Genomic DNA, 25,930 nt, shown 5'->3' on the forward strand with positions numbered 1-25,930 from the left:
GCAGTGGGCTCAAATGAGATGGATCCAGTCGTCTGGATTTCCTCTCTGCCGTTCACCCCCTTCTCTGGGGTGGGAGGCGTTTATTTAAAGGGGGGTATTCTGACCACCGAGGAGTCGCTTCTGTTTGGGGAGAATCTGGGTGGTTTGAAGGAAGAATTCTTCGGACCGACCGATGAGCCCACATGGGGAAGGGTCCGCTGGGAAAGAGCAGCTCCGCAGGGGAAGGTCCAGTGAAGTGGATTTATTGCTAAGGGCCTTTGCACGGGAATCTTCCCAAGAGTCGATGAGGGTCAACAAAATTCAGTGTGTTTGGGGGGGGGTGTGTGTTGGACTTAGTTCACTTGTGGTCATGTAGGGATGCTAGGCTGGTACCTCTTTTAACTCCACCGCCCACCCCGCAGGTTGCTGTTTACAGAGTCTGCCTCTTGCCCCCAACAATCTTGGCCCCCTTTTTACCCACCTCAGAAGGATGGAAGGCAGAGTCAACCATGGAGCCGGTCAGGATTGAACTCCTGGCAGTTGGCAGAATTAGCCTTCAATGCCGCACTAACCACAGCTCTTCATGGCACCTCCTAGCACAGCATTTCCCAAGTGTAGGGACTTCTACTCCCAGAAGGCTCGTCAATGGACATGATGGTGGTGGAATTCTGGGAGTTGAAGTCCACAAGTCTTAAAGCAGCCAAGGTTGGATGGACATCCCACTCTATAGGGATTCACCTTTTGAAATTACACTCCTGCGTTTGACCTGGAGGAGTCTCGGGGGTCCATGGGGTGGGGGCTTGTGGTTTTCCCGTGGGGCAATGCCCTCCTTGTTTCATGGTGGGGTGATCGCTCAGGCCAATGCTTCCCCCAAAACCCCAGACAGCCTCCCTGAATGCGGGGTCCTTGGTGCTCCTCCTGCAGACATTTCATTACCTAACTAGGTAACATCATCAATCTAAGTGCTGGTGACGCTGACTAGTTTGGTCGTGAAACATCTGCAAGAAAACAAGCTCGGAGAGGACCGAGGGCCCCTCGTGTCGGACCCGGAGCTACAAATACCCTCCTTCCTTGGAATCTCACTAAACTCCCAAGGGCCCCGTTTGCAAGTCCCTCCCAACTTTGGACAGTCGTTGAGCGAGTGGTCGCAACTGGAGGACATCCGTATTGGGAAAGCAGGGACAGCGGAGGATCTTTCTGGAAATTTCTTCCTCTGGACAGGAATTCTCGGGGAGGGTCTCAAACGCGCTTGGCCCTCGTGGCAACTGTGCCTCCGTTTAAAGCCCCCCCCCCGTTGTGATGGGTGAGGAGTTTGTGCATGTGACTCCAGCCAATTGGAGGGGGGGGATTTTATCCCAAATTTGGAAAGCCAAATGGGGGGGGGCACTTTTCACCCAAGGGGCTGGCTCAGGAACTCTGTGTTTCTCAACCTTGGCTACTTGAAGATGTCTGGACTTCAACTCCCAGAATTCCCCAGCCAGCGAATGCTGGCTGGGGAATTCTGGGAGTTGAAGTCCGGACATCTTCAAGTTGACAAGGTTGAGAAACGCTGCTCTAGGAAGTCAGCCTTGGTTCTATGGCCCCCCTCCCTGGCAGCTGCCCAGTGCCCCCCCCTCCCCATGTCTTGGCAACACACACACATCTCTTGGACCCCCCCCCCTCCTTGCCTGCTCAACCAGGTCAGCCCTTCTTGACCGGTAGAGGCGGGTCTCCATTTTTTGGGGTGGTGGTGTTCCCCTCCCAAAAATCAAAGCCTGCCTCTAGCCCCCCACCCCCTTCTTTACAGGCTGCTCGGACACCTGTTCCCATCAACCCTGGTTTTTCAGAGTGGAGGAGGAAGGTTTGGGGGCTCCCTCCCCCCCCCCGTGTGGCTGTGAAGGCTGGGCCCCCCGAGACCAGCTCTTGAGGGGCAGCTGGGCAGCCCCCTGCCCAAGGTTAAAGAGGGAAGTCCAGCCTGAGGCACAGTGGAGCAAGGCGGCTTTAATGTTGACACAACAATAGAGAGCAACAGGTTGAGCCCAGAGGGCCTCCCGGCGTTTCGGGATCTGCGGCTCCTCGTATCTTGTCCCTCGGAGGGAGGCGGTTCCCTCTGCTGCCCTGCGGCCCCCCCCAGGATTCGGGGTGCTCTCGAGGTCTCCCCAGAACAGCAACTACAGGTAGTCCCCCACTTATGACCACAATCTTTCTGTTGCCAAGCAGGGCAGGCGAATTGCGCCTCATTTTACGAGCTTTCCGCCCACGGTTGTTAAGTGAATCACTGCTGCTGTTAGTAACAGGGCTGTGAAGTGTGGATCTGGCTTCCCCTTTGACCCTTCTCAAGACGGTCGCAAAAGGGAAATCGCATGACACGGCAACCGTCATAAATGCGACCCGGTTGCCAAGCATCCAAATTTTGATCGCGCGACTGCGGTGTGTGCGTTTTGTGCTGCAGTGACTGTGTTAAGCAACGGTCGTCACTTTTTTTTGGCGCTTCAGTCGGTCGCTAAGTGAACCGCTGTAAGTCGAGGACTACCTGTCCAACTTGGAGGAATGGAAGAAAGGCGGGATTGTGCCCGAGGAGGAGCTCCAACTTGTCTTCCTTCCCGACGTTTGTGCCTGGCTTGGAAACGGCCCTGAGCCCCCCTCCCCAAATGTTGTGCTTTTTCTCGGGAAGGAAGCAGGGGGGGGGGGGGGCAGGCTGTAGAGCCCCTCGGCAAGAGCCCCCCCCCCTGGGGGCAGGAGCTCCCGTCTAGCGGGGGGCTCAGGCCTTTGATGCTACGAATTCCGGTTAACCGGAAGTCCTCATTTTTTTGCTCTGCCATGCAAAGATCGGGGGCCTCCTCCTCCTCCACAGCCCAAAGTCTCTACCACCCTAGATTTTGCACCCAGACTGGGAAAAAGGCACCCACAAACACCCTTGTGCTCACAAGCCCGAAAAGGCGTGGAGGGAGATGGGCCCGCTCTCTCCGCCCAAATCCTTCCCGGGTGTGCCAGGCTCCGTGCTCAGCGTTTCCAGCCAGCATGCTGCTCGGAGTACCGGAAACGGGCAGCCACCTACTCTGGAGAATGCCAGGCGGGAGAAGGTGGGTTCAGAAGTAACAATTGTCCTCCAAAGAAAGGCAGGTAGACCCCGGAGGCCGATCAGCGGTTGGGGGTCGGCTTCAGGTGCCCCAGGTATCCAGGCGCCGCACCCTCACCCTCTGCTTGTAGTGGTACTCTTTCAGGTACTCCTTCAGCGCCCGGGGCAGCGGCAGGTGCCCGATGCCGTCGTACGTGGTGCAGCAGCTCAGCACGGCCCGGCAGAGGTGCTGCAGGCCGAAGGGGAAGGTGCGGTGGACGGGGATGGAGAGCAGCGGCTCGAAGAACATGCAGACGCTCGGGTCCTTGTAGTGCTCCAAGAGGCCGCTGACGGTGGGCGCGTGGAAGACGCTGGGGTCGTGGACGTCGAAGCTGAAGTTGTGGTTCCACTGCTCGATGCGGGCGTGGAGGGAGCGGCCGTAGCGCCGGAAACTCACGGAGAAGAGGTAGTCTTCCTGGGCCGAGTCCCGCAGGAGGAAGGTGCCCTCCGGCTTGCCCTCCAGCAGGGACTCGGCTTCGTAGCGGTCCATCACGCCCCAATAGCAGGGGAGCTGCGTCAGCTGCAGCAGATCAGGCACCAGGCAGTGGATGTAGTCGATCTGGGTGTGCGCCCGCAGGCCGTCCCGGACCTCCGGCAGCCCGGCCAAGGCCGACTCCAGCTCTTCCTCCTCCTCCTCCTCTTCCTCCTCCTCTTCCTGCTCATCAGTGGCGGTCAGCACAGCCCGGCCTGGCCCGGTTAGCTCGCTCATGCCGTGGGCGAGCTTCGGCCCCAGTTTGTACAGGGGGTTGATCTGCGCCGTCACCTCGAAGGTGTGGATCAAGGCGTCTGGCGGGGGCTCCACGCCCTGCTCGATGCTGATGCGGCGGCGTTCCCTCAGGCGGTCGTCTTCGTCCTCGGGGGGCAGGGCAGCCAGGCCCTCGTGCTCAGAGACGGGCACCGTGTGCTGCTTGATCAGCTCCCAGGTATGGGCCAGCTCCGAGCCCGGCGGGAAGGGGCAGGTGTCCAGCATCAGCTCCCGGAGGTGAATTTTGCGCTGGGAAGAGAGGTCCGGCGAGCGCGGGAGGCTCTTGATAGGGAAGCACTGCCCCACGGCGGCCTGCAGCTTCTGCCGCAAGGAATGGCCCAGCCCCTTGGAAGGCTCGGGGTCTGCCCGCCGTGGGCCCGCCGTGGCTGGCCCCACTTTGGACGAGGGAAGGTTGAGTCTCTCCGAGGCGTGGCTCGGTCGGGACTTCCCACGGCCACCCCTACGGCTGCTGGTGCCGCCATCCGGCTTCACTTTGGGCCGAGCCCCCGCTGTCCTGTGACATGGCCCCCCAGGCAGGGGGCACGCTGGAGGGCCGGCGCTCCTCCCAGGCACTGGATGAGCCACCTCTTGCTCTTCAGCGGGTGCGGCAGACCGACAGGGCCGCGACGGTGCCGACCTGGGGAAGAAAATGGAGCCGTGTCATTAGCAGCCCGTCAACAAGAGGAAATCACGAATGCACCAGGACAGAGTGAGAGATGGTCCTTGGCTTACGACAGTTCACTGAGTGACCGTCCAAAGTTACCACAGCACTGAAAAAAGTGACTTACGACCTTTTTTCCACACAACTGTTGCAGTCTCCCTGATCAAAACCACTTGGCCACTGACTCACATTTGTGGTGGTTGCAGTGTCCCCCACCCCCCCTCGGGTCACCTGATCCCCCTTTGCAAGCTTTGACAAGCGAAGTCCAATGGGGAAGCCAGATTCACTTAACGACCAGGTTACTAACTTAACAACTGCCCCTAACTGGGAGAAGAAAGGTGGCAAAATGGGGTAAAACTCACCTAACTAATCTCTCACTTAGCGACAGAACCGTTGGGCTCGCCTGTGGTCGTAACCGGCAAAGGGCTGCCGTTTGTCTGAACCGCTTTCTCGACCTCAGCAACTTGGAGCTGGGTGGAGGTCAGCTCCCAGAATTCCTAAGCCGGCTGGGGGATTCTGGGAGTCGAAGTCCACTCCGCTTCACGTTGCTGACTTCGATTTGCTCCCAATGGCCCTTCTGCCCTGTAATGCCAGTCATACTTGGTCCGCATGATTGGGGCGCAGAGCAATGTGGGAACCCAGCCAATTGCCAATAATCGTGGTTTAGCACAGCCTGCAGATGGATGTTGGGTTAGCAGGAAGGTTCCTCACCCTCCAGGGGTCTCTTTCTGGGCCTGGGGTCTCAGAGGGGCCTCCTCGCCAGCTGGGTGCCCGTCTCAAACCAGACCTGGTGGGATGGCACAATGGGGAGACTCTGCAATACACAGGGTGCCCCGGGGGGTGGGGGGGCAAAGGGGAAGCGTGAGGAACTCCCACCCAGGACCATGGTTATCCTCTCCCCGCCATCCTCCTCCTCCTCCTGCCCCCCCAAAATCCAAAGAAGCACCCTGTGAGTTTCTGGTGCCAAGAGCTGCCAAGGAGGCGAGGCGTCCTTCTCTCCCGACTGGCAGCTTCATGGGAAGGGATGGGCTTTGGGGTGCCAGAGTGGCTGGACTGGTTTGCCCGAGAAGGTGCCACCTGGCAGGTTTTGGCATCCGAGCATCACGCAGCCCTCCTCCTCCTGCCCCCTTCCCCTCCAACTCCTGCCACCAGCGGCTCTTTGTACAACAGGGCTCCTAAGGGGGGCTCAGGCCGGGCCCCCTGCCTCCCTCGCCCCCAGGACAGAGCCGGGTTTTGCGGAGGCCGCCTGGGTCGCTTTTAAGCCAGAGAGGAGCCAGTCCTGTGGGGGGGGGGGGGGTTGGGGGTTCCGGAACAGATGCCAACCGCCACGGAGGTCTCGGGGGGGGGGATACCCGGGTTTTCTCTGCAAAGCAGCCCCCCTTTGCAAGGGTCGATCCCCTGGCCAACCCCGGGCGGTCTCCGAAGCCCCCCCTGGCAGGCTAAAAGGGGAGGGGGCGTCTGGGGTGCCTCCCCCGCCCGGCCCTCCCTGTCCAAGCCCCCCGCCCCCGAGACCCTCCTGGGGCTGGGCAGCTTCGCCCCAAAGGGCGCCCGGGAGGGGGTCGTGGTTCTCCCTTGCCAGGGCCGCCCCCAGCCGGCTTCCCAGGGGGGCTCCACGCCCGCTTCCTCCCCCCTCCCGCCCCTCGGGGCCCTCAGCCCCCCCCGTCCGCCCCCGAGACCCCCCCCCCACGCACCCGCCGTCCATGCGCCCCGCCGCCCGCGCGATCCGGAGGGGCTTCGGCCCTGCCAGGCGCTTCCTGGGTGGCGGCACCGAGTGGAAGCGCAGCCGCAGCGCCGCCCCTCCGCCTCGCCTCGCCCGCCCCGCGCAGCGCTGGAGCTGGGCGGGGATGGCTGGCTCGTCCCTCTCCGGAAGGAAGGAGGGAAGGGAAAAAGGGGGGAAGGAGGGAAAGGGACAGAGAAGGAAGGGAAGGAAGGAAAAAAGAGAGAAGGAAGAGAGGAAAAAGAGAAGGAAAGGGGAAAAGGAAAGAAAAAGTGGAAAGGAAGGAAAAGAGAAGGGAAGGAAGAAAGGAAGGAGAGAAGGAAAGGGAAAAAGGAAGGAAAGGAAGGGAAAGAGAAGGAAGGGAATGAAAAAAGGAAGGAGGGAGAGAGGAAGGGAAGAAGGAAAGGAAGGAAAAAAGAGGGAAGGGAGGGAGGAAAAAGAGAAGGGAAAAGGAAGGAAAAAAGGAAGGAGGGAGAGAAGGAAGGGAAGAAGGAAGGAAAGGAAAAAAGGGAGGAAGATGAATAGGAGGATGGAAGGACTTCCATTGAGAAGCCCATAATGCTGGGCAGGGAGGAAGGAGGAGGTTGAAAGAGCTAAGGGACTCCGTTCCCTTGAGAGACCCATAATGCTGGGCAAGGGGGAAGAAGGAAGGCTGGTGCTAGGGGCAGAGGCTCTCTGTGAGGACCGCAGAGGGGCCGGTCCTCATGAAGGAAGCCTGTCTGGGGGGGGGGCAAGAGGCTGCAGAGCCCTCCTTGGAGCCCAGAAGAGGCCCCTCCCTTCTCCCAGCCACCCCTTCGCTTCACCCCCCCACAATCCCCTCGTTGCCTGGTGCCCTTGCCAGGTTCCCTGCCCTCCTGGGGGCCCTTTGGCCCCTCACACCAGGCCAGGGGCTCTGGACCCCTCCCAGAAGGCCCCTTTGCTGAGCAAGCGACCCTCAACGGAGCCCTTAGCGAAGGGGGCTGCAGGAGGCTCCCCACTGGGCTGTGGTCTTCTGCCCCTCCCCAGACCTGGCCTCCAAGCCTCCTCCTCCTCTTCCTCCATAGCATCCCTGTAGACTTCAATGGCCATACGGCCCAAGGGCTGATGGGAGTTGTAGTCCAGCACCTGCGTAGAGAAACCGGCCCTGTCCTCACCACCCCCATATGCCTGAACCCTGAGAACCAAAATCCACCCCTACCTGATGCAGAGAGAAATGTACTCTTTTATTTACGCCAAACTTAGCCACTTTTAAGAGGTGGGGTCTTCAGCTCCCAGAATTCCTCAGCCAGCCACATTCTGGGAGCTGAAGCCCCCGCCTTTTTTTTTTTTTAGGGGTTCAAAAGTTTTATTTCTTTTAAAACAAACATTTCATCATTCCTCAATCAGCAAGACATCGGAGTACAATTTTTTTGTGTGTCAAAATAGTTCTAGTTTACCACCAAATTCTTGTCTAGCCTAATGTATACCCCTCCCTCCCCTCCCCCCCAACCCCCCTCCTCCTTCCCCCCCCCCCGACTTCCCAGAACCCCTACACGGTATGGATTTCTAACAAACACAGTCTAAAATCTATTGGGGAAAAAAGAAATAAAGAAATTAATGACATCTCTACATCAGTGTTTCTCAACCTTGGCCACTTGAAGATGTCTGGACTTCAACTCCCAGAATTCCCCAGCCAGCATTCGCTGGCTGGGGAATTCTGGGAGTTGAAGTCCAGACATCTTCAAGTGGCCAAGGTTGAGAAACACTGTCCTAACCACTGCTGGGGAATTCTGGGAGTTGAAGTCCAGACATCTTCAAGTTGCCAAGGTTGAGAAACACTGTCCTAACCACTGCTGGGGAATTCTGGGAGTTGAAGTCCAGACATCTTCAAGTGGCCAAGGTTGAGAAACACTGCTCTACATTGATCTTAGCTTCTTCTTGCTGAGCTAACTTTAAACAATTTAAATCACTTCTGATCTTAAGCATAGGCTAACTGGAATTTCTTGGTCCCCCCCGCCTCTTGAAGTGGCTAAGGTTGGACCCGCCCGATTCACGCCCAACGTGGGGGACGACCCTCCTCCCCCAAAAGCTCCACGACTGAAAAGCCAAGAAAAGGGACCAAAAGCGGAAATGAACCAAGAAAAGAAACAAGACGTATTTTATTGCAACAGAAAAGGCTTCTATGTACAGCAGGGAACTCCCAGGGCCGAAGCCCCCCACGGTTCCCCCAGCAGGGCCAACTGGCCAGCCTGCGGCTAGTGACGGCAGAGCTGGCGAAAGGACCCTCTGGACCCCCGAAGGGGCCCGGCCAAATCGAGGCCCCCGTGCCTCTCGCGACAGTCCCGGTCCCACCGGAGGGCCTCCGCAGCCGCTCAGTCACTCTCGCTGCTCTCGCTGCTCGACTCCGAAGGGGCGTCGCTGGGGCTGGCCTCGCCCTCCTCCTCCTCCTCGTCCTCGTGGTTGGAGCGGTCGCTGCCGCTGAAGAAGGGGCTGCGGCTGCCCTGGTGGTGGTGCTGCTGCCGCCGGGTGCCGCCCTCTTCGTCGTCCTCCTCCTCCTCGCTGCCGCTCTCCTCATCCGCCTCTGGCCGGCCGCCCTCCGGCTCGGAATCTTCCTCGTCGTCGTCGCTGCCGAAGATCTCCTCTTTGTCTCGCGCAGCCCGCTCGTCCTCCTCGCTCTCCTCGGCCGGGACGCCCTCGCTGGGGGAGCGGGGTTCCTCCTCCTCCTCCTCCTCCTCTTCTTCCTCCTCCTCGGCTTCGCTGGCCTCCTTCTCGCTCTCACTCCCTTTCTCCGGCTCTTCGTCTGAAGTGAAATTTGACAAAAATAACCTTTAAAACGAGAGCCATGCAACTGAATGGCTTGCATCAACTTATTTACTTTGGGTTCCGGCTGCCCTCAAGCGGGCCAGAGAGAAAGGGGCGAAGGGCCGGATGTGGCCCAGCTGGGCTCCCTGGGAAAGTCCACCCACCTGAGCCTCGGGCCTCTTTGCCCAGGTCCATCATCTCCTCCTCTTCCTCCTCCTCCGGTTCGTGGTTCTCCAGCTGGGCTTTGCGGGCTTCCTGCGAGGGAAGCAGAGGTGCTCAGTTCAAGACTCCCTCCCTCCTTCCCTCGACCACGGGGAGGGGCGCTCGGGCCAAGCCCCGGGGCCCCTGTGTGGCCCAGCGGTAGGGTCCCTCTGCCCACTAGGACCCCCAGCCCTACCTGTGCCTCCAGCTCCTTCTCGTTCATGTCCCTGTGTTTCACCACCAGCACCGCGTTGGTGCCCGACTGGACACCGGCCTTGGCTCGCCGTTTGCTGAGCCGGACTCTGCCAGGGGAGGAAAAGGTCAGAGGGGGGGGAGCGGCCTGGGCCCACCCTTGCCAGCATCAGTTCCCCCCCCCCCATGCCCCTTTTATCCGAAGACCCACAGCCACCACTCTTCAAGTGGCAGCATTCGCAAAGCACTGGAAACTGGCTCACAAAACAACCACCAGACCAGGGAGGCTTCCCCACGCTGCTTAGCCTGGCTCCAACTTCTGTTCCCCCACCCCCGCCCCACCCCTGTCCTGCCCAAACTTCCTCCCCCCTCACCTGGTTTCCAGTTCGTTGTAATAGACACCGTCACCCTCACGGAAGATGAAGAAATAATTCTCCTCGTAGCCCTTGCTGGCCTTGTTCTTAACGTTCCAGTTGTACTCCCGAGCAATTTTATACTCATACCTAATTGGGGGGGGAGGGGGGGGAGAGAAAAGGAGGAGAGTTTCACACCCGCTTGGGGAAAATCCACCCCTTCCTAATTCAATTTCCTAAAATTGCTTCTCTTGCTTTTCTTACTTTTTTTACCCCTTATCTGTACCCCCTTCCCTGACTTGGATTGTGAGCCGCCCTGAGTCCCCTTCAGGGAAAATGCAATAAATTCAATTCAATTCAATACCCAAACCCCCTTTTTTTAGGGGGGGGGGTGTCTACTTTGCAACAACAAACCCAGGGAAGAAAAGGCAGGCGGAACATTCAAAGAGAGGATTAAAGGCGTCCCTGCAACTTAACGTTTCTATCCCCTGTTCTGAAGTAGTCACAAAAAAGGAACAACCAACCCAGGAAACCCCATTTCATTTGAATCCTCTGTTGTCATATAACTCTTTGCGTAGGTGTGGGTCACCCCTGGCCCAGTGCATAACAGGGCATGCGCAGCCACGCTGAACCACACAGGAAAAAACAAACTCCATAAACATCCTGATAGTTCCTAACATAACATCCTGATAGTTCGCTCTAGATGTGCCCTATCCAATGACGCCCAGGATTTGACCATATATAGACAGACCTTCCCTGAGCAGTAGATTAGAAATTGTACTTTTACAGGCTGTTTTTAAGCACATGCTGATTGCTCCTCCTGCCTTTGTCCTATCTCAGTAAAAGGGGCTCCCAGACCCCCAATCTGGGTCGCCTCATCCCGAGAAAGATCGTGTCTGTGTCTTTTCTCAACATTGGCCTCATGGACGAACCACGGGAACATGACAATCCTCGACTCTGAAAAGCCGAATTCCAACCGGCTTCCCCCGTGAGACAACGCCCAGCGCCTGAGCTCACGTACACGTCCTCGGGTGTGTAATCCATCTCCTCCTCTTCATCCCGTTTGCGCTTCCGCATGGTGTCGTCCACGGGAAGGAAGTAGGCCACAAACTGGTTGCCCTCTTCGTCCATCATGCCCCTGGAGGCGGAGGGAAAGAGGCGTTAGCAGCTCCTGTTTAACTGTTTAATAAATTTATAGGCCGCCCAATCCCGAAGGACTCTGGGCGGCTTACAGAAATAAAACTTCAAAAATAAATAAATAAAATTAAAATAGAGAGAATAAAAACAGATTAAAAGATCACTTCACACACTCAATCTAGGCGGGGCTGGACCTCATACATCAGGTCAACAGCCCCAGGCCTGCCTGAAGAGCCAGGTTTTGGTAGCCTTTTGGAAGGCCGTGAGAGTGGGAAGGGTCCGGATCTCTGGGGGTAGATCGTTCCATAGGGTCGGAGCGGCTACAAAGAAGGCCCTCCCCCGGGGGGTCGCCAGGCGGCATTGTCTGGTCGACGGTACCCGGAGAAGGGCCATCCTGTGTGATCTTATCGGCCGTTGGGAGGTATTTGGACAGAAGCCAATAGGTTTTTTGTCTTTTGATGACCCTGTAAATCCCTCAGACGGGGGTATAACTGAGTGCAGCTGAGGGCTCACTGGCCGGACGCTCTCCCTGTCCCCAGTGCAGAGTTCACAGCAGAGATTGATTCATTGTGCCCAGAGAGAGAAATCTCTACCGCTACCTAGGATTGAACTCGCAGGACTTCTGACTGGGAGGTGAGAGCCTCCACCTCTAGGCCACCGCACCACAGACGGAAGAGCCACTGGGCCAAGCAAAAGGCCCCACCGGATAAAAGGAGGAAGCGGACGGTCGTAAAAGAGAAACAGGCCTCTTCCTGCGCTGGGCTTAAGGCTAGAAAGTGGGAGATGGTGAGTTCTAGATCCGCCTTAGCCATGATAGCCAGCTAGGCGACTTTGGGCCGCTTGCTCTCTATCTCTCTCTCAGCTCAACCCACCTCACAGGGTTGTTGTGGGGAAAATAGAAGGAGAACGATGTGTTGGATATGTTCACCACCTTATTTGTAAAAATAAAGGTGAGATGCTAAAAAATAAAATAAAGCTAAAACACCCTCGGCGAGGAAACCAAAGCGGGCTTTCCCTTCCCTACTTTAGAAACAAACCATGGTCTCACCTAATCATGGCTTGTGACATCATGTCCAGAGCGGCTGCCCCGCTGGTGTCCTTGGGCGCTGGGTCAGAGTCAAAAATGACCTGAGCGCAGGGGTTGATCCACATCTGGCAGGGAGGACAGAGAGACAATGAGAACAGCAGCTCAGAGCCTGGGGAGGGGCAGTGGGGGAGCTGTTGACCTCCTAACCCACACAGCAGCCCCTCGGCCGGCTCTTCCCTGGAGCCCCCCGCTTTCCCCTTACCTTGAAATCAGGGAAGACTGGCATGACCTCCATTGGAGTGACACGAGGCTTGCTGTAGTGCTGAGAGATCTGGGAGGGGAGAGTTTCCCATTAGGAAGCAACTGAGGAAGAGGGAAGGCACCCACCACCCTTGCTAGGCCTGAAAGCTGAATGTAGGCTCTGCAAAGCTCTCTTCACACCCACCCACCCAAAAAATCAGAAAGTGCATTTTGAACCACCAATGCAAGGAGGATGAAAATGGCCCCGGTAAGCTTCTTTTAACGGGTATCCAACATTGGCAACTTTAAAACTTGCGGGTTTCAAACTCTCAGAATTCCCCGACTTTAAGACTGGTGGACTTCATCTCCCAGAATTCCTCCCGCCACCTCTGCTGGGAAATTCTGGGAAATGAAATCCACAAGTCTTACATCTGCCAAGTTGAACCCATCCCGGTTCTATTGCTCTACAGCAGTGTTTCTCAACCTTGTCAACTTGAAGATGTCTGGACTTCAACTCCCAGAATTCCCCAGCCAGCATTCGCTGGCTGGGGAATTCTGGGAGTTGAAGTCCAGACATCTTCAAGTTGACAAGGTTGAGAAACACTGCTCTACAGGACTAGAAGACCTCCAAGGTCCTTTCCAACTCTGTTATTCTGCTACTTTCTCTCTTCTGCCTCTAAAACTAAAAAGGTACAACAATGAGGAAGCGAGAGAGGGAAGGAAGGGCACTCACTGACTTCTGAGCATCCTCAAACGTCTTCTCAATGGCTGCAATCTGGCTGTCTCGGTCCTTGTAGATCTCCTCCTCGGTGAACTGCTGTTTGACAGACACGCCAATTCTAACCGAAACCGAGGGGGGGGAGTTGAGAAAGGGAGTCTCAGCCAGCAGTCTAAGACAGAGGTCCCCAAACTTGGCAACTTTAAGACTTGTGGACTTCAACTCCCAGAATTCTCCAGCCAGCTATGCTGGGAGTTGAGGCCCACAAGTCTTACATTTGAGGCCCACAAGTCTTACACTTGAGGCTCACAAGCACAGCTGGCTGGAGAATTCTGGAACTTGAAGTCCACAAGTATAAGTCTCAGTACAAGCAGACTCACACCAGACTGTTTCTTTGCTGGTGCACAGCTGGATGGAAATAAATAACGGCGGAATAACCCAAATGCCGTGTCTACTCACTTGACCTCTGGCTTCTCATTGGAGACACCGTAGCGGTTGAACTCGGTGGAGATGTACTCGGTCTTCCGCATCCATGGCACCACTTTGGCATGCTGCTGTGACCTGAAGAGAAAAACAACGATAACAAAATAGCCCGCCTGGATTTCTGCTCCTCTCCAGAATTGCCTTCCCCAAAGCCCACCTGGCTAAAATCCAATTATAGCAATAGCAATAGCAGTAGACTTATATACCGCTTCATAGGCCTTTCAGGCCTCTCTAGGCGGTTTACAGAGAGTCAGCATATTGCCCCCAACAATCTGGGTCCTCATTTTACCCACCTCGGAAGGATGGAAGGCTGAGTCAACCCTGAGCCGGTGAGATTTGAACCGCTGAACTGCTGATCTAGCAGTAGCCTGCAGTGCTGCATTTAACCACTGCGCCACCTTGGCTCGTGGTTATTCCCAGCCAGCGCAGGAATGACAGCTCCTCCACACACACTGACTAGCATTACAAAAAAGCACAAGTCATTTGGGCCCTTGACTTAAATAAGCGTCAGGATTCCTTGGCACAGAAGTATAATTCCTTCAAAAAAGAACCTGGTCCAACTACTGGCTCCTACATAAAATCAGCCCGACATTATTCCAAACCAGCGTATCAGTCTCAATCTTGAGCGCACTGCACAATCTGTATTTATGACTAAAATTTTCTATGGCCGCTCAATTCACTCCCGGTGAAGTATATCAACAAAACCGCAATGTAGCAAATGCTGAGAGAGAGAACATTTATTCCCTCCAAAGCAGCTACGATGCTCAGTGTAGGAGAAAAAGAGGCAGAACCCGGGGCTGGAGTCAAGAGAGGAACCAGCCTGGAGCCCTCAGGTTGCCACAAACAGTGTCTCCAACTGCTCTTGAATTCCATTCAATCTTACCTAGCACCAATTTAGTGCTGATCCTTAATTGACTAGATTCTTGCAAAGCTCAGCTTAACTGGAACTTAATGTGGTCTTCATTCTTCACACTTGACAGTTAAATGTATGTATATGTATGCATAGCCAGAGTTGCTTCGGATAGTGAGATGGGTGGTATATTAACCAATTACCTCCCAAAGACCCGTCAGATCTCACAGGGTCGGCCTCCTCCGGGTTCCGTCCACCAGCCAATGCCACCTGGCTACCACCTGGGGGAGGGCCTTCTCTGTGGCAGCCCCAGCCCTTTGGAACGAACTCCCCGCGGAGATTCGGACCCTCACCTCTCTCCAGGCCTTCCGGAAAGCCGTCAAAACCTGGCTGTGCCGGCAGGCCTGGGGTTGATGAGTTCCCTTCCCCTCTCGACTGGTATGGCTGTGGGATTTTTGTGTATTTTAATTATGTGTACTGTTGTTTATGTTCCCTTTCCCCTCTGAGTTGTTCGCTGCCCTGAGTCCCTCCTGGAGAAGGGCAGCATACAAATAAACCAAATACAATACAATACAATACAACAAGTGTGTGTGAGAGAGAGGGAGCAGAGCAGATGCCAATATGGTGAGGCTGAGGAGAGTGGTAGAGATTAGAGGCAGATGCTAAAGTCCAGAGAGCTTAGGGACCCTCTCACAATGGAGGAGATCGCTTAAACAAGCCACGCTACAAAGGCAACTGCAACTCATGCTGGGGTGGGAGACAAAGAGGCCTCTGGAGGAAGAACGGGGGCAGCAGACCCTGCAGCAAGACCAGCAGAAGGGGGCTGTGGAGTCCGAGGAGTTGCACTACCTCTTGGAACTGGTGGGTGCCTGGATCTCCTCCTCCAGCAGTTTCTCATCCGCAGGATCTAAAAGAACTAAAAGACGACAAACGTGGTCACAGGTTGGTCCCCTCCACTAAGGGCGCTCGGAGAGCTCTGCAAAATCCGGCCTCTTTGCGTTATGCAGCTAAACTCCTGTAATTCTGCTATATGAGGTCACTGGGGACGTAAACATTTAGTGTGGGGAGTCTTCGTGTAACGCCAGTAATTGGGACCAGAACTTCCCACGCTAAGCAACGCAAAGCACGTCATGTAATCGCATCGCTCAGCAACAGAAATCCCAGCAATAGACAATGCTATTGTTTTTTTTAATCTTAAAATATACCTTTTTTATTTTCCATTTTCATAACATATAATCACATGTATACTATTACATAGCCAATATCCTATTGTATTAAGTAGTAATTACATCAGTTCCTCTTGCCACCAATACCCAGAAGGATAAGAAAGATGGACAGAGAGGGATTGGGGGGGGGGGGAAGATGAGAAGGATGGGGGGAGTGGATTGTGGAGAGAAGAGTAGTAGAAAGGGAGGGGAAGTAGAGTAGAGGGGGATGATGGAAGGAAGATAGAAAGTTGGAGGGTGGTAGAAGAAAGAGGTGTATGGAGAGCAGAAGAGCTATAATGGGTTTCTATTTTGGGGGGCATTGTTGACAAGAGGAACTGATGTAATTATTATTTAATACTATATGATATGGGCTATGTATAGTGTACATGTGAGTGTGTGTTATGAAAAGAAAATATTTCAAAAAAAATAATAATACCCAGAAGGATAAAAACCCATTATTAGCTCTTCTGCTCTCCATACACCTCTTTCTTCTACCTCTCTCCTACCTCCTTTCTTCCCTCCATCATCCTTTTCTACTCTACTTCCCCTTCCTTTCTCCTTCTCCTCTCTCTACATTCCACTCCTCCTTCTCCTCCTCATCTTCCCCCCTTGCCCTCTCTCCTATCCCTCTCTTCCTATCTTTCTTCTCTCCTCTGTTTCCCACTCTTCCTCTCATTCACTTGGTGTATTTCAACTTCCGAGCTAAGCAACGTAAAACATGCCATGTAATCGCATCCCTCAGCAACAGAAATCCCAGCAATAGACAATGCTATTGTTAAGCGACAATCCTGAATCATTAAGCAGCCTCACAATTTCCCGTCAGCTCCCCGCAATCAGTATGCAAGGACTACCTATAAGAAATTTGAATTCACAGTATAGTTGTGTTATCTCCCTAGCAGCTGTTTATTTAGTGGGTACCAGAAATCTAGGGCACAGGTTTTCCCCACACCCAAAACGGGCACATCTCCCCAACCAGCATCGATTTGCACACACATTATTATTAACCCCCCCCCATTGTGAAGGTCGTAGAGAGAGTCCATCTCACCATTGGGATCGATGCGATAAGTATCTGGGTTAATTAGATCTATGGTGACTCCCAAGTCAGGTTCCGTCAGCAAGTCGTGCTTGTGCTGCTTTTCCAGAGAGGTGGCCTTATACTGGACGAACCTGGAAAGGGGAAGGAAGCAAGGAAAACCTTCATCGGCAGAAAGGGCCCAAGCAGCTGCCGAAAGCTGGAGTTCACTCAGAAATGTACACTGGCAGCATGATGAGCGTGGGATCAAATCCCCCAAGTGAGAGACTAGCCAAACCAAAGGCTGGACATAAAAGGATCCCCCCCACCCCATAATAGGAAGGCCTTAAACCAGTGTTTCTCAACCTTGGCCACTTGAAGATGTCCGGACTTCAACTCCCAGAATTCCCCAGCCAGCATTCGCTGGCTGGGGAATTCTAGGAGTTGAAGTCCGGACATCTTCAAGTGGCCAAAGTTGAGAAACACTGCTTTAAGGCCTTCGGCCTCCTGGAGACTCCAACCCTGCAGAGGCAAAGGGGCTCCCCAAATTGTCGTATATATTCATTAATGTGTGGGAAGGGCCTTCTGGGTGGCCTTGATTTGATTATATTTATATGCTGCCCTTTTCCCCCCGAAGGGGACTCAGGGCGGCTCACAATTCAAATCAGGGAAGGGGGGTACAGACAGAAAATGAAAAACGAAACATAACAATACATAATTTAAAAACACACAACAGTCATACCATTCGAGACGGGGGGGCAACAGCTCTTTAGCCCCAGGCCTGTCGGAACAGCCAGGTTTTAAGGGCTTTGCGGAAGGCCTGGAGGGTGGTGAGGGTTCGAATCTCCACGGGGAGCTCGTTCCAGAGGGCTGGAGCAGCCACAGAGAAGGCTCTCCTCCGGGTAGTCGCCAGTCGACACTGGCCGGCGGATGGGATTCGGAGGAGGCCTAGTCTGTGGGATCTAATCGGTCTAGTGGAGATGATTGGCAGCAGGCGGTCTCTCAAGTACCCAGGTCCAATACCATGAAGGGCCTGTGGGCCATGAAGGGCCATGAGCCGAGGTGGCGCAGTGGTTAAATTCAGCACTGCAGTTCAGCAGTTTGGCTGTTCAAATCTCACCGGCTCAAGGTTGACTCAGCCTTCCATCCTTCCGAGGTGGGTGAAATGAGGACCCGGATTGTTGTTGGAGCCAATATGCTGACTCTGTAAACCGCTTAGAGAGGGCTGGAAGCCCTATGAAGCGGTAGATAAGCCTAACTATTGCTTCACTAACCCATGAGGCTCTCAGTCCCTGAAAGGGCCAAATTCATTCCTCAAGGCTTTTGGCCAAAGGTCAAACAGAGGACAGGGAGTCCTCAACTTATGACCACAGTTAAGCCCCACATTTTTCATAGTTGGCCACTTGGAGTGGACTTCAGCTCCCAGAATCCCCCAAAGTTGCTCCCAACCCCCCCCCCCCAAAAGCATCTGCCTCTTTATTTCATGGCCTTTCCTTCCGTACCCCTAGTTGCCTTTTCTTTCTTTCCCCACAGCTCTCAGTTACCCCGGAGTAGCGGAGAAGGCCCAGGAAGAAAGAGCAGGCCAAGAGCCCTCAGGAGCTCCGCCGTGAAGAGAAACAGAGGCCTCCCTGTTGGAGGGGACCTCCGAGGCCATCCAGCCCGTCCCCTGGCAGGCTTCCCCTCGCGTCTTTCGGCGCCAAAGGAGGGCCGATTGGGGGGGGGATGGAGAGAGGCCTCTGAGGAGGAGGAGGAGGAGGAGGAGGTCTCACCTGTTCTGGTCGAAGGGGTAGGTGATGAACTTGGGGTCGAAGGGGATGTCGGGGAGGCTGTTGCAGTACTTGACGCGGCAAACCACCCCGGACCTGCGGGCCGAAGCAGAAGGAAGGGCGTCAGTGAGGGGGAGGCCGCCGCCGCCGCCATCGCCGCCTCTGGAGGGGCCGGAGCCCCCCGGCGGCCTCAGGGACAGGGGTGCCTTACCTCTCGGGGAGCGTCCGGTGCGAGTTGGGCCTGCGGGGAAGAAGAAGAAGAAGGCCGGGAGAGTCAGTGATCGCGGGGGGCTGATTAAAAGGCCGCCCTCCCCGCCCCGGCGGCGCCCCCTCCCTCCCCACCTGTGGCCCGGCTCCTCCCGCTGCGCCTGAGTCTGGATCGTGGGCGCCATGACAGCGGCTCCCCCTCCCCAGCAACCGAGGGCGCAGGCGCCAGGCCTCTCCTGCCGCGGGGAACGCCGGGAAGCGTAGTCCGGGAGCCCGCCGATGTCCTCGGCTCTAAGCGCGGAGGGACTGCAGCTCCCAGGAGGCCGCGCTCCGCGAAAGGCGCGCCGGGAAGCGTCGCTCTAGGACCGCGTCGCGAGTGGACGGGGCAGCGCTTCCTTGGCGCGCTTGGCGTCGCGCGGGGCAGGCCGGGAAGGGTAGTCCCGCGAGAGTGGCCGAAGATGGCGGCGCCGCCTCAGCAGCAGGGCCCGCCGCAGCCCCAGGCGGCCCCGCAGCCGCCGCTGATGGGCCAAGTGGGGGCCGCGGGGCAGCAGGCCGCCGCGGGGGCGCCTCCTCTGGCCGGCGGGCCGGGGCCCTCGGGCATGCAGTTGGCCGCGCAGGCGCAGGACTTCGACCCGGTGCAGCGCTTCCGCCTCCTCCTGCCGCAGCTGAAGGAGAGCCTGCAGGCAAGAGGGACTCCGGGGCCCATGGGGCGCAGCAAGAGGGACTCCGGGGCCCATGGGGCGCAGCAAGAGGGACTCCGGGGCCCATGGGGCGCAGCAAGAGGGACTCCGGGGCCCATGGGGCGCAGCGGGCGGGGCCTTTCTCAGCCCTCAGCTGCAGAGATTCCCTCCTTCGTGTGTGTGTCTAATGTATTATATGTGTGTGTGTGTCTGTATAATGTAATATACACACACACATACATACACATATACACATATACATATACACACATATACACATACATACATAAACATATATACATATATAATACAAACATACACATACATACATACACATATATACATATACACACATAAACATATATACATGTGTACATATACACACATATACACATACACATATATATATATATATATATATATATACACACATATACACATACATACATAAACATATACATATGTACATATACACACACATATACACATACATATACATATACAAACATACACATATATACATATACACACATACACACATACATACATATACATATATACATATACATACATACATACATACACACATACACATGTACATATACACATACATACATAAGACTTTAAGTATATACATACATAAACATATATACATAAACATATATACATATATACTTATACCCACACATATACACATACATACAGTGTATATATATTCTTTAACATACATAAATGCTTGGTAAACCCTGTATTGTCTGGGTCAACCTACTTATCCATAATAATAGTAATAATAATAATAATAATAATAATAATAATAATGCTATTTTCTTGTGCCTAGTGGCATTCTTCCAGCTTCCAATTTCTAGCCATTGGTAGAACAAATCCCATGTGGAAAAATATTCGGCCTCTTCTTTGTCCTTTAATGCCAACCTCTCCAGTCTCCTCTTTAGGGGGTCCCTGCTTGGAAGCCCCTTTTCAATATCCTCCTTTCCATTCCAGAACCTGATGAAGGTGGCTGCGCAGAACTTCGTCCAGAACACCAGCATCGACAGCGGGCAGTGAGTTCCCTCCACCTTCCCTCTCCCCGGCCCGGCCTGCTCCCTTTCTTTCTGTCTAAACCAGTGTTTTTCAACCTTGGCAACTTGAAGATGTCTGGACTTCAACTCCCAGAATTCCCCAGCCAGCGAATGCTGGCTGGGGAATTCTGGGAGTTGAAGTCCAGACATCTTCAAGTTGCCAAGGTTGAAAAACACTGGTCTAAACGGCAGGCTTTCTTTCCTTCTTCCCCTTTTGTCTTCAGGAAAATCAGCGAAGTTCCCGTGCAGAGAGTGGACAAAAGCCTGGAGGAATTTTACGCCTTGTGTGACCAGCTCGAACTCTGTCTGGTAAGTCCACAGGGAAGGGGAGGGGGGGGATCCACTCTCTTTCGTCGGCTACAGATTCCCACTTGTGCACATTGCTGGGATTTGGGGTTTTGTCCTCCTCTTCTCTTTTTGTCCTCCACATCTCTGGTGGGTATGGCTGGGGGTGGCCACCCCTTTAAGAGGTCTCGGATGTGGTTGTGATAAGGAATTGTGCCTCTGCAGAATAACAGGATTGGAAGGGACCTTGGAGGTCTTCTAGTCCAACCCCCTGCTCAAAACAGGTAGCCCTCGACTTACTACACTTCATTTAGTGGCAAAGTTACAACAGCACTGAAAACAAGTGACTTATGGCCGTTTTTCACACTTACGACCCTTGCAGCATCCCCATGATCAAAAGCTTGGCAATTGACTCACACTTAATGACGGTTGCAGTGTCCCGGAGTCAATCCCCTTTTGCCACCTTTGGACAAGCGAAGTCTATGGGGGAAGCCAGATTACTTACTTAGCAACTGCAGGGATTCACTTCACAACAAGAAAAGTGCTCCATAAAGTGGAGCAACATTCACTTAACGGATGTCCTGCTTAGCCACAGAAATGTTGGGCTCCGTTGTGGTCGTAAGTCGAGGATTACCTGTAGCATTCCAGACAGGTCTGATCCCTTCATAAAAACCTCCAGTCTTGGAACACCCACAACTTCTGGAGGCCAGCAGTTCCGCTGGTTAATTGTTCTCACCGTCAGGACATTTCCTCTCCGCAGACCCTCCCCGGGGTAACATCCCACCAGCTCTGTTCTCACCCCCCCCACCCCTTCTCTCCCTCGTCCCAGCGCCTGGCCTACGAGTGCCTTTCCCAGAGCTTCGACAGCGCCAAGCACTCGCCCACCCTGGTGCCCACCGCCACCAAGCCCGACGCGGTCCAGGCCGAGAGTCTGCCCTACACCCAGTACCTCAGCATGATCAAGTCCCAGATCTCCTGCGCCAAGGACATCCACAACGCGCTCCTGGAGTGCTCCAACAAGATCACGGGCAAGATGCCCTCGCAGGGGGCCTTGTGACCCGCAGGGTCCGTCTGGATTCTGACCCCTGGACAGAAGGGCTGCTGCAAGAGGCAGAGGCCAAATTCTGCGCCTCGGTCTTCCCTTCCGCTAAATCTCCGCTCGTTCTTTCGGCCCTATCCTCTGTGACGCTCAAGTTCTGGATAGTGTTTGCGGCAGTCACCAAAAGTCTGCCATCTGGGGGCCGTAAAGCTCTCCCAGAGGCATCTGGCCAGTTTTCCCCACTTTTATTTTCCATGGAGAGAAAACCCCGGTGGGGTCTGCCCCCCCACAACTGCCGGGAATCTCAGAACTGACTCTTTGAAAGATGACTTCTCCCAAAGGCGGATAAATGTCTTTCTCCAACTTAGGACCCAGAAGATGAACCTGGGCACGAAATACTTTTTTTTTTTTAAGGGATCTTGTTGTTGTCAAATGTGTTATCTATAAGAAGCTGACTTCTGGGCTGAGGAGGAAGCTTCTAGAATCGTGTCTTTTTGTTTTTGTTCACTTTTCTGTTACACTTGGTTGAAGACTTTGCAACACAATAAAATTTGCCTCATCCGTTTAGTTCAAGCTGATAATGTTATCTAGTTGGGTGATAAAATGTCTGCAGGAAAGGAGCCAAGTTCTGACAACACCAAGGACCTCACAGTCCTCCTCCTTCCTCCTCTTCCTCCTCCTCCTCCCCCCACTCCCTTCTAGCATTGATGATGTTGCTACTTGTGGTTGTGAAACATCTGCATAATCTCTCAAGCTCAGACAGCAGCCAGGACCCCTGAGTTACAGATAGGCTTTTCTATCGGGGTTTCATTCAAGTTGAGCGCGCTCTCTCCTCTCTGCCCACGGGGGCCATTTGGTGCCCGGTCATCTTTTTCTCCTGACCAGTTAAGGAGTCACGCCAACCGGCCTCTTCAGCTGGAGAGGACCTTGTCTGTTGCATCCCAGGAAACCCCCCGAAGCGAATGGAAGGAAGGGCTTGGGAGAGGCAGTGGGGGCCAGCACTGTGCCGCGTGGTTATCAGCCCGTCAAACCAAGAGCCCACCGCCCTTTCTCGTGCCGTGCTCTTTGGGCGTGTCCTCCCCCAACTCTGGGCGAGATTTCCATCGTTGCCAGCTTTGTCTTGGTCTCTGTGGGTTCTAATTATGAGCCGAGGTGGCGCAGTGGTTAAATGCAGCACTGCAGGCCACTTCAGCTGACTGTTAGCTGCAGTTCGGCGGTTCTAATCTCACCGGCTCAGGGTTGACTCAGCCTTCCATCCTTCCGAGGTGGGTGAAATGAGGACCCGGATTGTTGTTGGGGGCGATATGCTGACTCTGTAAACCGCTTAGAGAGGGCTGGAAGCCCTATGAAGCGGTATATAAGTCTAACTGCTATTGCTATTCCGAGGTGGGTGAAATGAGGGCTCAGACTGTGGGGGCAATATGCTGACTCTGTAAACCGCTTAGAGAGGCTGAAAGCCCTATGAAGCGGTATATAAGTCTAACTGCTATTGCTATTGCTAATTGCTCAGGATTCTCATGAGCAAAATCCCTCCGAAGCATCTCAAGCCCGTGAGGTTCTCTTCTGCTCCAAATCCTCCGCATCCAGAGATGCCCAAGGACGGGGTTCAGAGGCCGCCTGCACACACACACACCCCTTGGGCTAGGCAAATCTCCCCCAGCAGCCCCCTCCCCCAGGGAGGAACCAGGGACCACCACCACCCTCCTCTAGCAGAAGGAGCCCCCCCCTCCCAATTGGGATGAGATCCTCTGTTGTGGGATCCCCCAGGACAAGGCAAATGTGGGCATTTAAGCCGCCCCAGAACTCCTGGGGGTGGAAAGGGGTTTTTTTGGGGGGGGTGCTTTACGTTGTTCCTGGGGGGCTTGGAGAAAGAGAAAAGGGGCCTGGCCGTCTTAATTCCTCCTGCAGTTCCACAGGGCGTCTTTCGCAATCTTTTGACTCCGGGCGTGGGAGCAGAAGGAGGAAGGTGGGACGTCGAGTTCTTGCCAGTTGCATCAGCGAAGGCAAAGGAGCCTTTTCCTTCCTTTCTGGTTCTCCAGAGTTTTCGCATGCAGCTGGGTGGCTTCTCTCCCCCCTCCCCGACCCCCCCTCCTTCTGTTGCAAGAGCAGGGAGGGGGGGGGACAGGAAGCTCCGGCAGGCAGCCACAGAACGCCCTGTTCTAGGCCGCTTTGGCCGGGCCTCGCTTTCCCCTCTTCGGAAGCCAAGGGAGGCGCTGAGCTATTGGAAAAACCCGGCTGGTGCCAAGCCACAGGCCGGCAGCTGGGTCAGCAAGCGAAAAGTTCCCTCTTTGGGGAACGCAGCTTGTTCATCCCCCTCCCTCCCCCGAATAGCACAGCCCTCTTTTAACCCAAAGGGCTGGAAGGAACCTTGGAGGTCTTCTAGCCCAACCCCTGCTCAAGCAGGAGCCCATATCCCATTCCAGACAAGTGCCTGCCCAGTCTCTTCTTGAAAGCCTCCAGTGAGGGAGGAGCCACAACATCTGGCGCAGTGTTTCTCAACCTTGGCCACTTGAAGATGTCCGGATTTCAACTCCCAGAATTCCCCAGCCAGCGAATGCTGGCTGGGGAATTCTGGGAGTTGAAATCCGGACATCTTCAAGTGGCCAAGGTTGAGAAACACTGATCTGGAGGGAAGCTGTTCCACTGGTCAATCGTCCTCTCTGTTTCTAGATTGTGTCTCTCCTTGATTCCTTCCTGTCCATTGTTTTTTGGTCCTGCGTTCCGGTGTTTTGGAGAATAGGATGACCCCCTCTTTTTTAGGACAGACCCCTCAAATTTGGGAAGGTGCTATCCTTCTCCCCTAGCCCTCCTCTTCCTTAGACTGGGCATGCGATTTAACCCCCAAGCCACTGGCCAACTTCCTCTCTCCCCTCTGCGCGCTTTCTAGGGTCTCAGCACCCATGTTGTCCTGTAGTGGCCAAAACGGGGGCTCCGTGGCCCCCAAAGATCTTTGAAGGGATTGGTGGTGAAGAAAAGGCGGAGATATAATTACCGATTGTACAGTTATAGAGGCTAATCTGATTTGGCACTTAATAACGGCAGCAAGACTGTTGGTGGCCAATACAGGAAGAAGGAAGATTTGCCTACTATTCAAGAATGGACATTAAAAGTAACAAACTTAGCAGAGACGGCTAAAATATCAGCATATCTCAAGGACCATTCAAACGAGAGATATAAATAGGAGTGGAGAAGATGGATTGATTATACTCAAAATAATTATGGGACTAAGAAATTCCAGATAGTTTATGACTGAATAAATAAGGAATGATATAATCTGTTTATAGCTAGCCTAGCAAAGAGGAGTTAAAGCTCAAATAAGAGATGATATTAATCTTTTTTTAAAGTTTATTTTAGAATATCTTTGTTAAAAATTTATACCCTATATTGGCTCTGGGAAGTCGGGGGGGGGAAGTTGGGGGGGGAGTTTGGGGGGGAGGGAAGTAAACATTTGTAAAAGTTTTTTTTTCTCAAAATTTTTAATAAAAAAAGGGGAAAAAAGGCAGAGAACCACAGGTGCAGGGTTTCCTCCAAGCTGCTTCCAGCCACCCAGGCAAGCAGACAGTGGGGAAAACTGGATTCACTTAACGACACTGTGATTCATGTAACCACCGCAGCGTTTTTCCCTTAACAGCCGTGGCAAAAGCTCATAAAATCATGTGCGACTCACTTCATCTCCTGGCTTAGCAAGGGAAATTCTGGCCCCAATTGTCAAGCGCTGAGGCCCCACCTGTGCTCAGCTTGCGTGGCCCCCCCCCTCCACTGTCTCCCAAGTGATTCGCGTGTGTCCCCAGCCCACCACAGTTTGCTGCAAATTGCCAAGGGGACACTGAGGCACGGGCACCTTCCCTGGCTGTTAGGGGTCCTGGCAAGGCAGGAGCGGCCCTTCCTGATGGGGAGGGGGCTGCTGAGCATAAAAGGTACGGTTCACACTTCCTGGGCTCATGGAGTCCTCACCTCAAGGCTTCCTTTGTCTTGAAGCCCCATGACCTTCCCGGCTGCAAGCGCCTGTGTTTTGCTGAGCGAAGGTGAAACCACACCACGCAATTCACACTCCTGCCCCCCTCTTGCGGGTGGCATGTGGGGCTCCTCCCTCCCCCTGGCTGCAGGTGGCAGGGCAGAAACGTGGCCTGCTTCTTCCTCCCCCTTAATTTTAATGTCTGGTTTTGTTTTGAGCCTTTGGGAGCAGAAGAGCCTTTGCCCTAGTTCGCATTTCCTGATTTGCAACCGTGCCCCGTAAAGGGAGGAAAACCCTGAAAGAAATGAACCGAAGGACTTGTGGTTTTTGGAGGGGGGGGCGGAGAGGTGGCTATGCTGGCAGGCAGCTCCAGATTATTTTTCCCAGCCCTTCGATCAAACCTCTTTTAAGTAAAATACAATAAATACAAAATATGCAGCTTCAGCCGCTGGCCTCCTGCAGCGTGCCCTCCGGCCTCTAGGTGGGGCCCAAGAGCAGGTTTTGGGAGGGCCAATTTTCACATGAAGGCAGCCTAGGAAGGG

The 25,930-nt window shown here is 54.3% G+C and overlaps 3 protein-coding genes across 3 annotated transcripts; 1 reads left to right on the plus strand and 2 right to left on the minus strand.

The window, feature by feature from the left end:
* Positions 1-1,939: 1,939 nt before the first annotated feature.
* LOC106553701 (suppressor of cytokine signaling 5-like) lies at positions 1,940-6,277 on the minus strand. Its single transcript, XM_087728119.1, has 2 exons — positions 6,174-6,277; positions 1,940-4,458 (listed from the first exon to the last, which is right to left on the minus strand). Exons 1-2 carry the CDS (start codon positions 6,182-6,184, stop codon positions 3,120-3,122), a joined length of 1,350 nt encoding a protein of 449 aa, XP_087584245.1. The 5' UTR covers positions 6,185-6,277; the 3' UTR covers positions 1,940-3,119.
* A 2,011-nt stretch (positions 6,278-8,288) lies between these two features.
* Positions 8,289-18,574, minus strand: PAF1 (PAF1 component of Paf1/RNA polymerase II complex). The gene is made up of 14 exons (XM_087728118.1): positions 18,489-18,574; positions 18,358-18,387; positions 18,150-18,242; positions 16,414-16,535; positions 15,010-15,076; positions 13,287-13,388; positions 12,843-12,948; positions 12,132-12,200; positions 11,891-11,994; positions 10,727-10,843; positions 9,727-9,855; positions 9,357-9,462; positions 9,124-9,214; positions 8,289-8,957 (listed from the first exon to the last, which is right to left on the minus strand). The coding sequence occupies exons 1-14, from the start codon at positions 18,536-18,538 to the stop codon at positions 8,530-8,532; spliced, it is 1,614 nt and encodes a 537-aa protein (XP_087584244.1). The 5' UTR covers positions 18,539-18,574; the 3' UTR covers positions 8,289-8,529.
* Positions 18,575-18,774: 200 nt separating this feature from the next.
* MED29 (mediator complex subunit 29) lies at positions 18,775-22,000 on the plus strand. The gene is made up of 4 exons (XM_087728123.1): positions 18,775-19,036; positions 20,033-20,091; positions 20,334-20,418; positions 21,224-22,000. The coding sequence occupies exons 1-4, from the start codon at positions 18,812-18,814 to the stop codon at positions 21,449-21,451; spliced, it is 597 nt and encodes a 198-aa protein (XP_087584249.1). The 5' UTR covers positions 18,775-18,811; the 3' UTR covers positions 21,452-22,000.
* The last annotated feature ends 3,930 nt before the right edge of the window (positions 22,001-25,930 follow it).

Source organism: Thamnophis sirtalis, unplaced genomic scaffold, assembly GCF_051295495.1.
Source record: "Thamnophis sirtalis isolate CommonGarterSnake01/CBP01778 unplaced genomic scaffold, rThaSir2_p1.2 scaffold_13, whole genome shotgun sequence".
Taxonomy (NCBI): domain Eukaryota; kingdom Metazoa; phylum Chordata; class Lepidosauria; order Squamata; family Natricidae; genus Thamnophis; species Thamnophis sirtalis.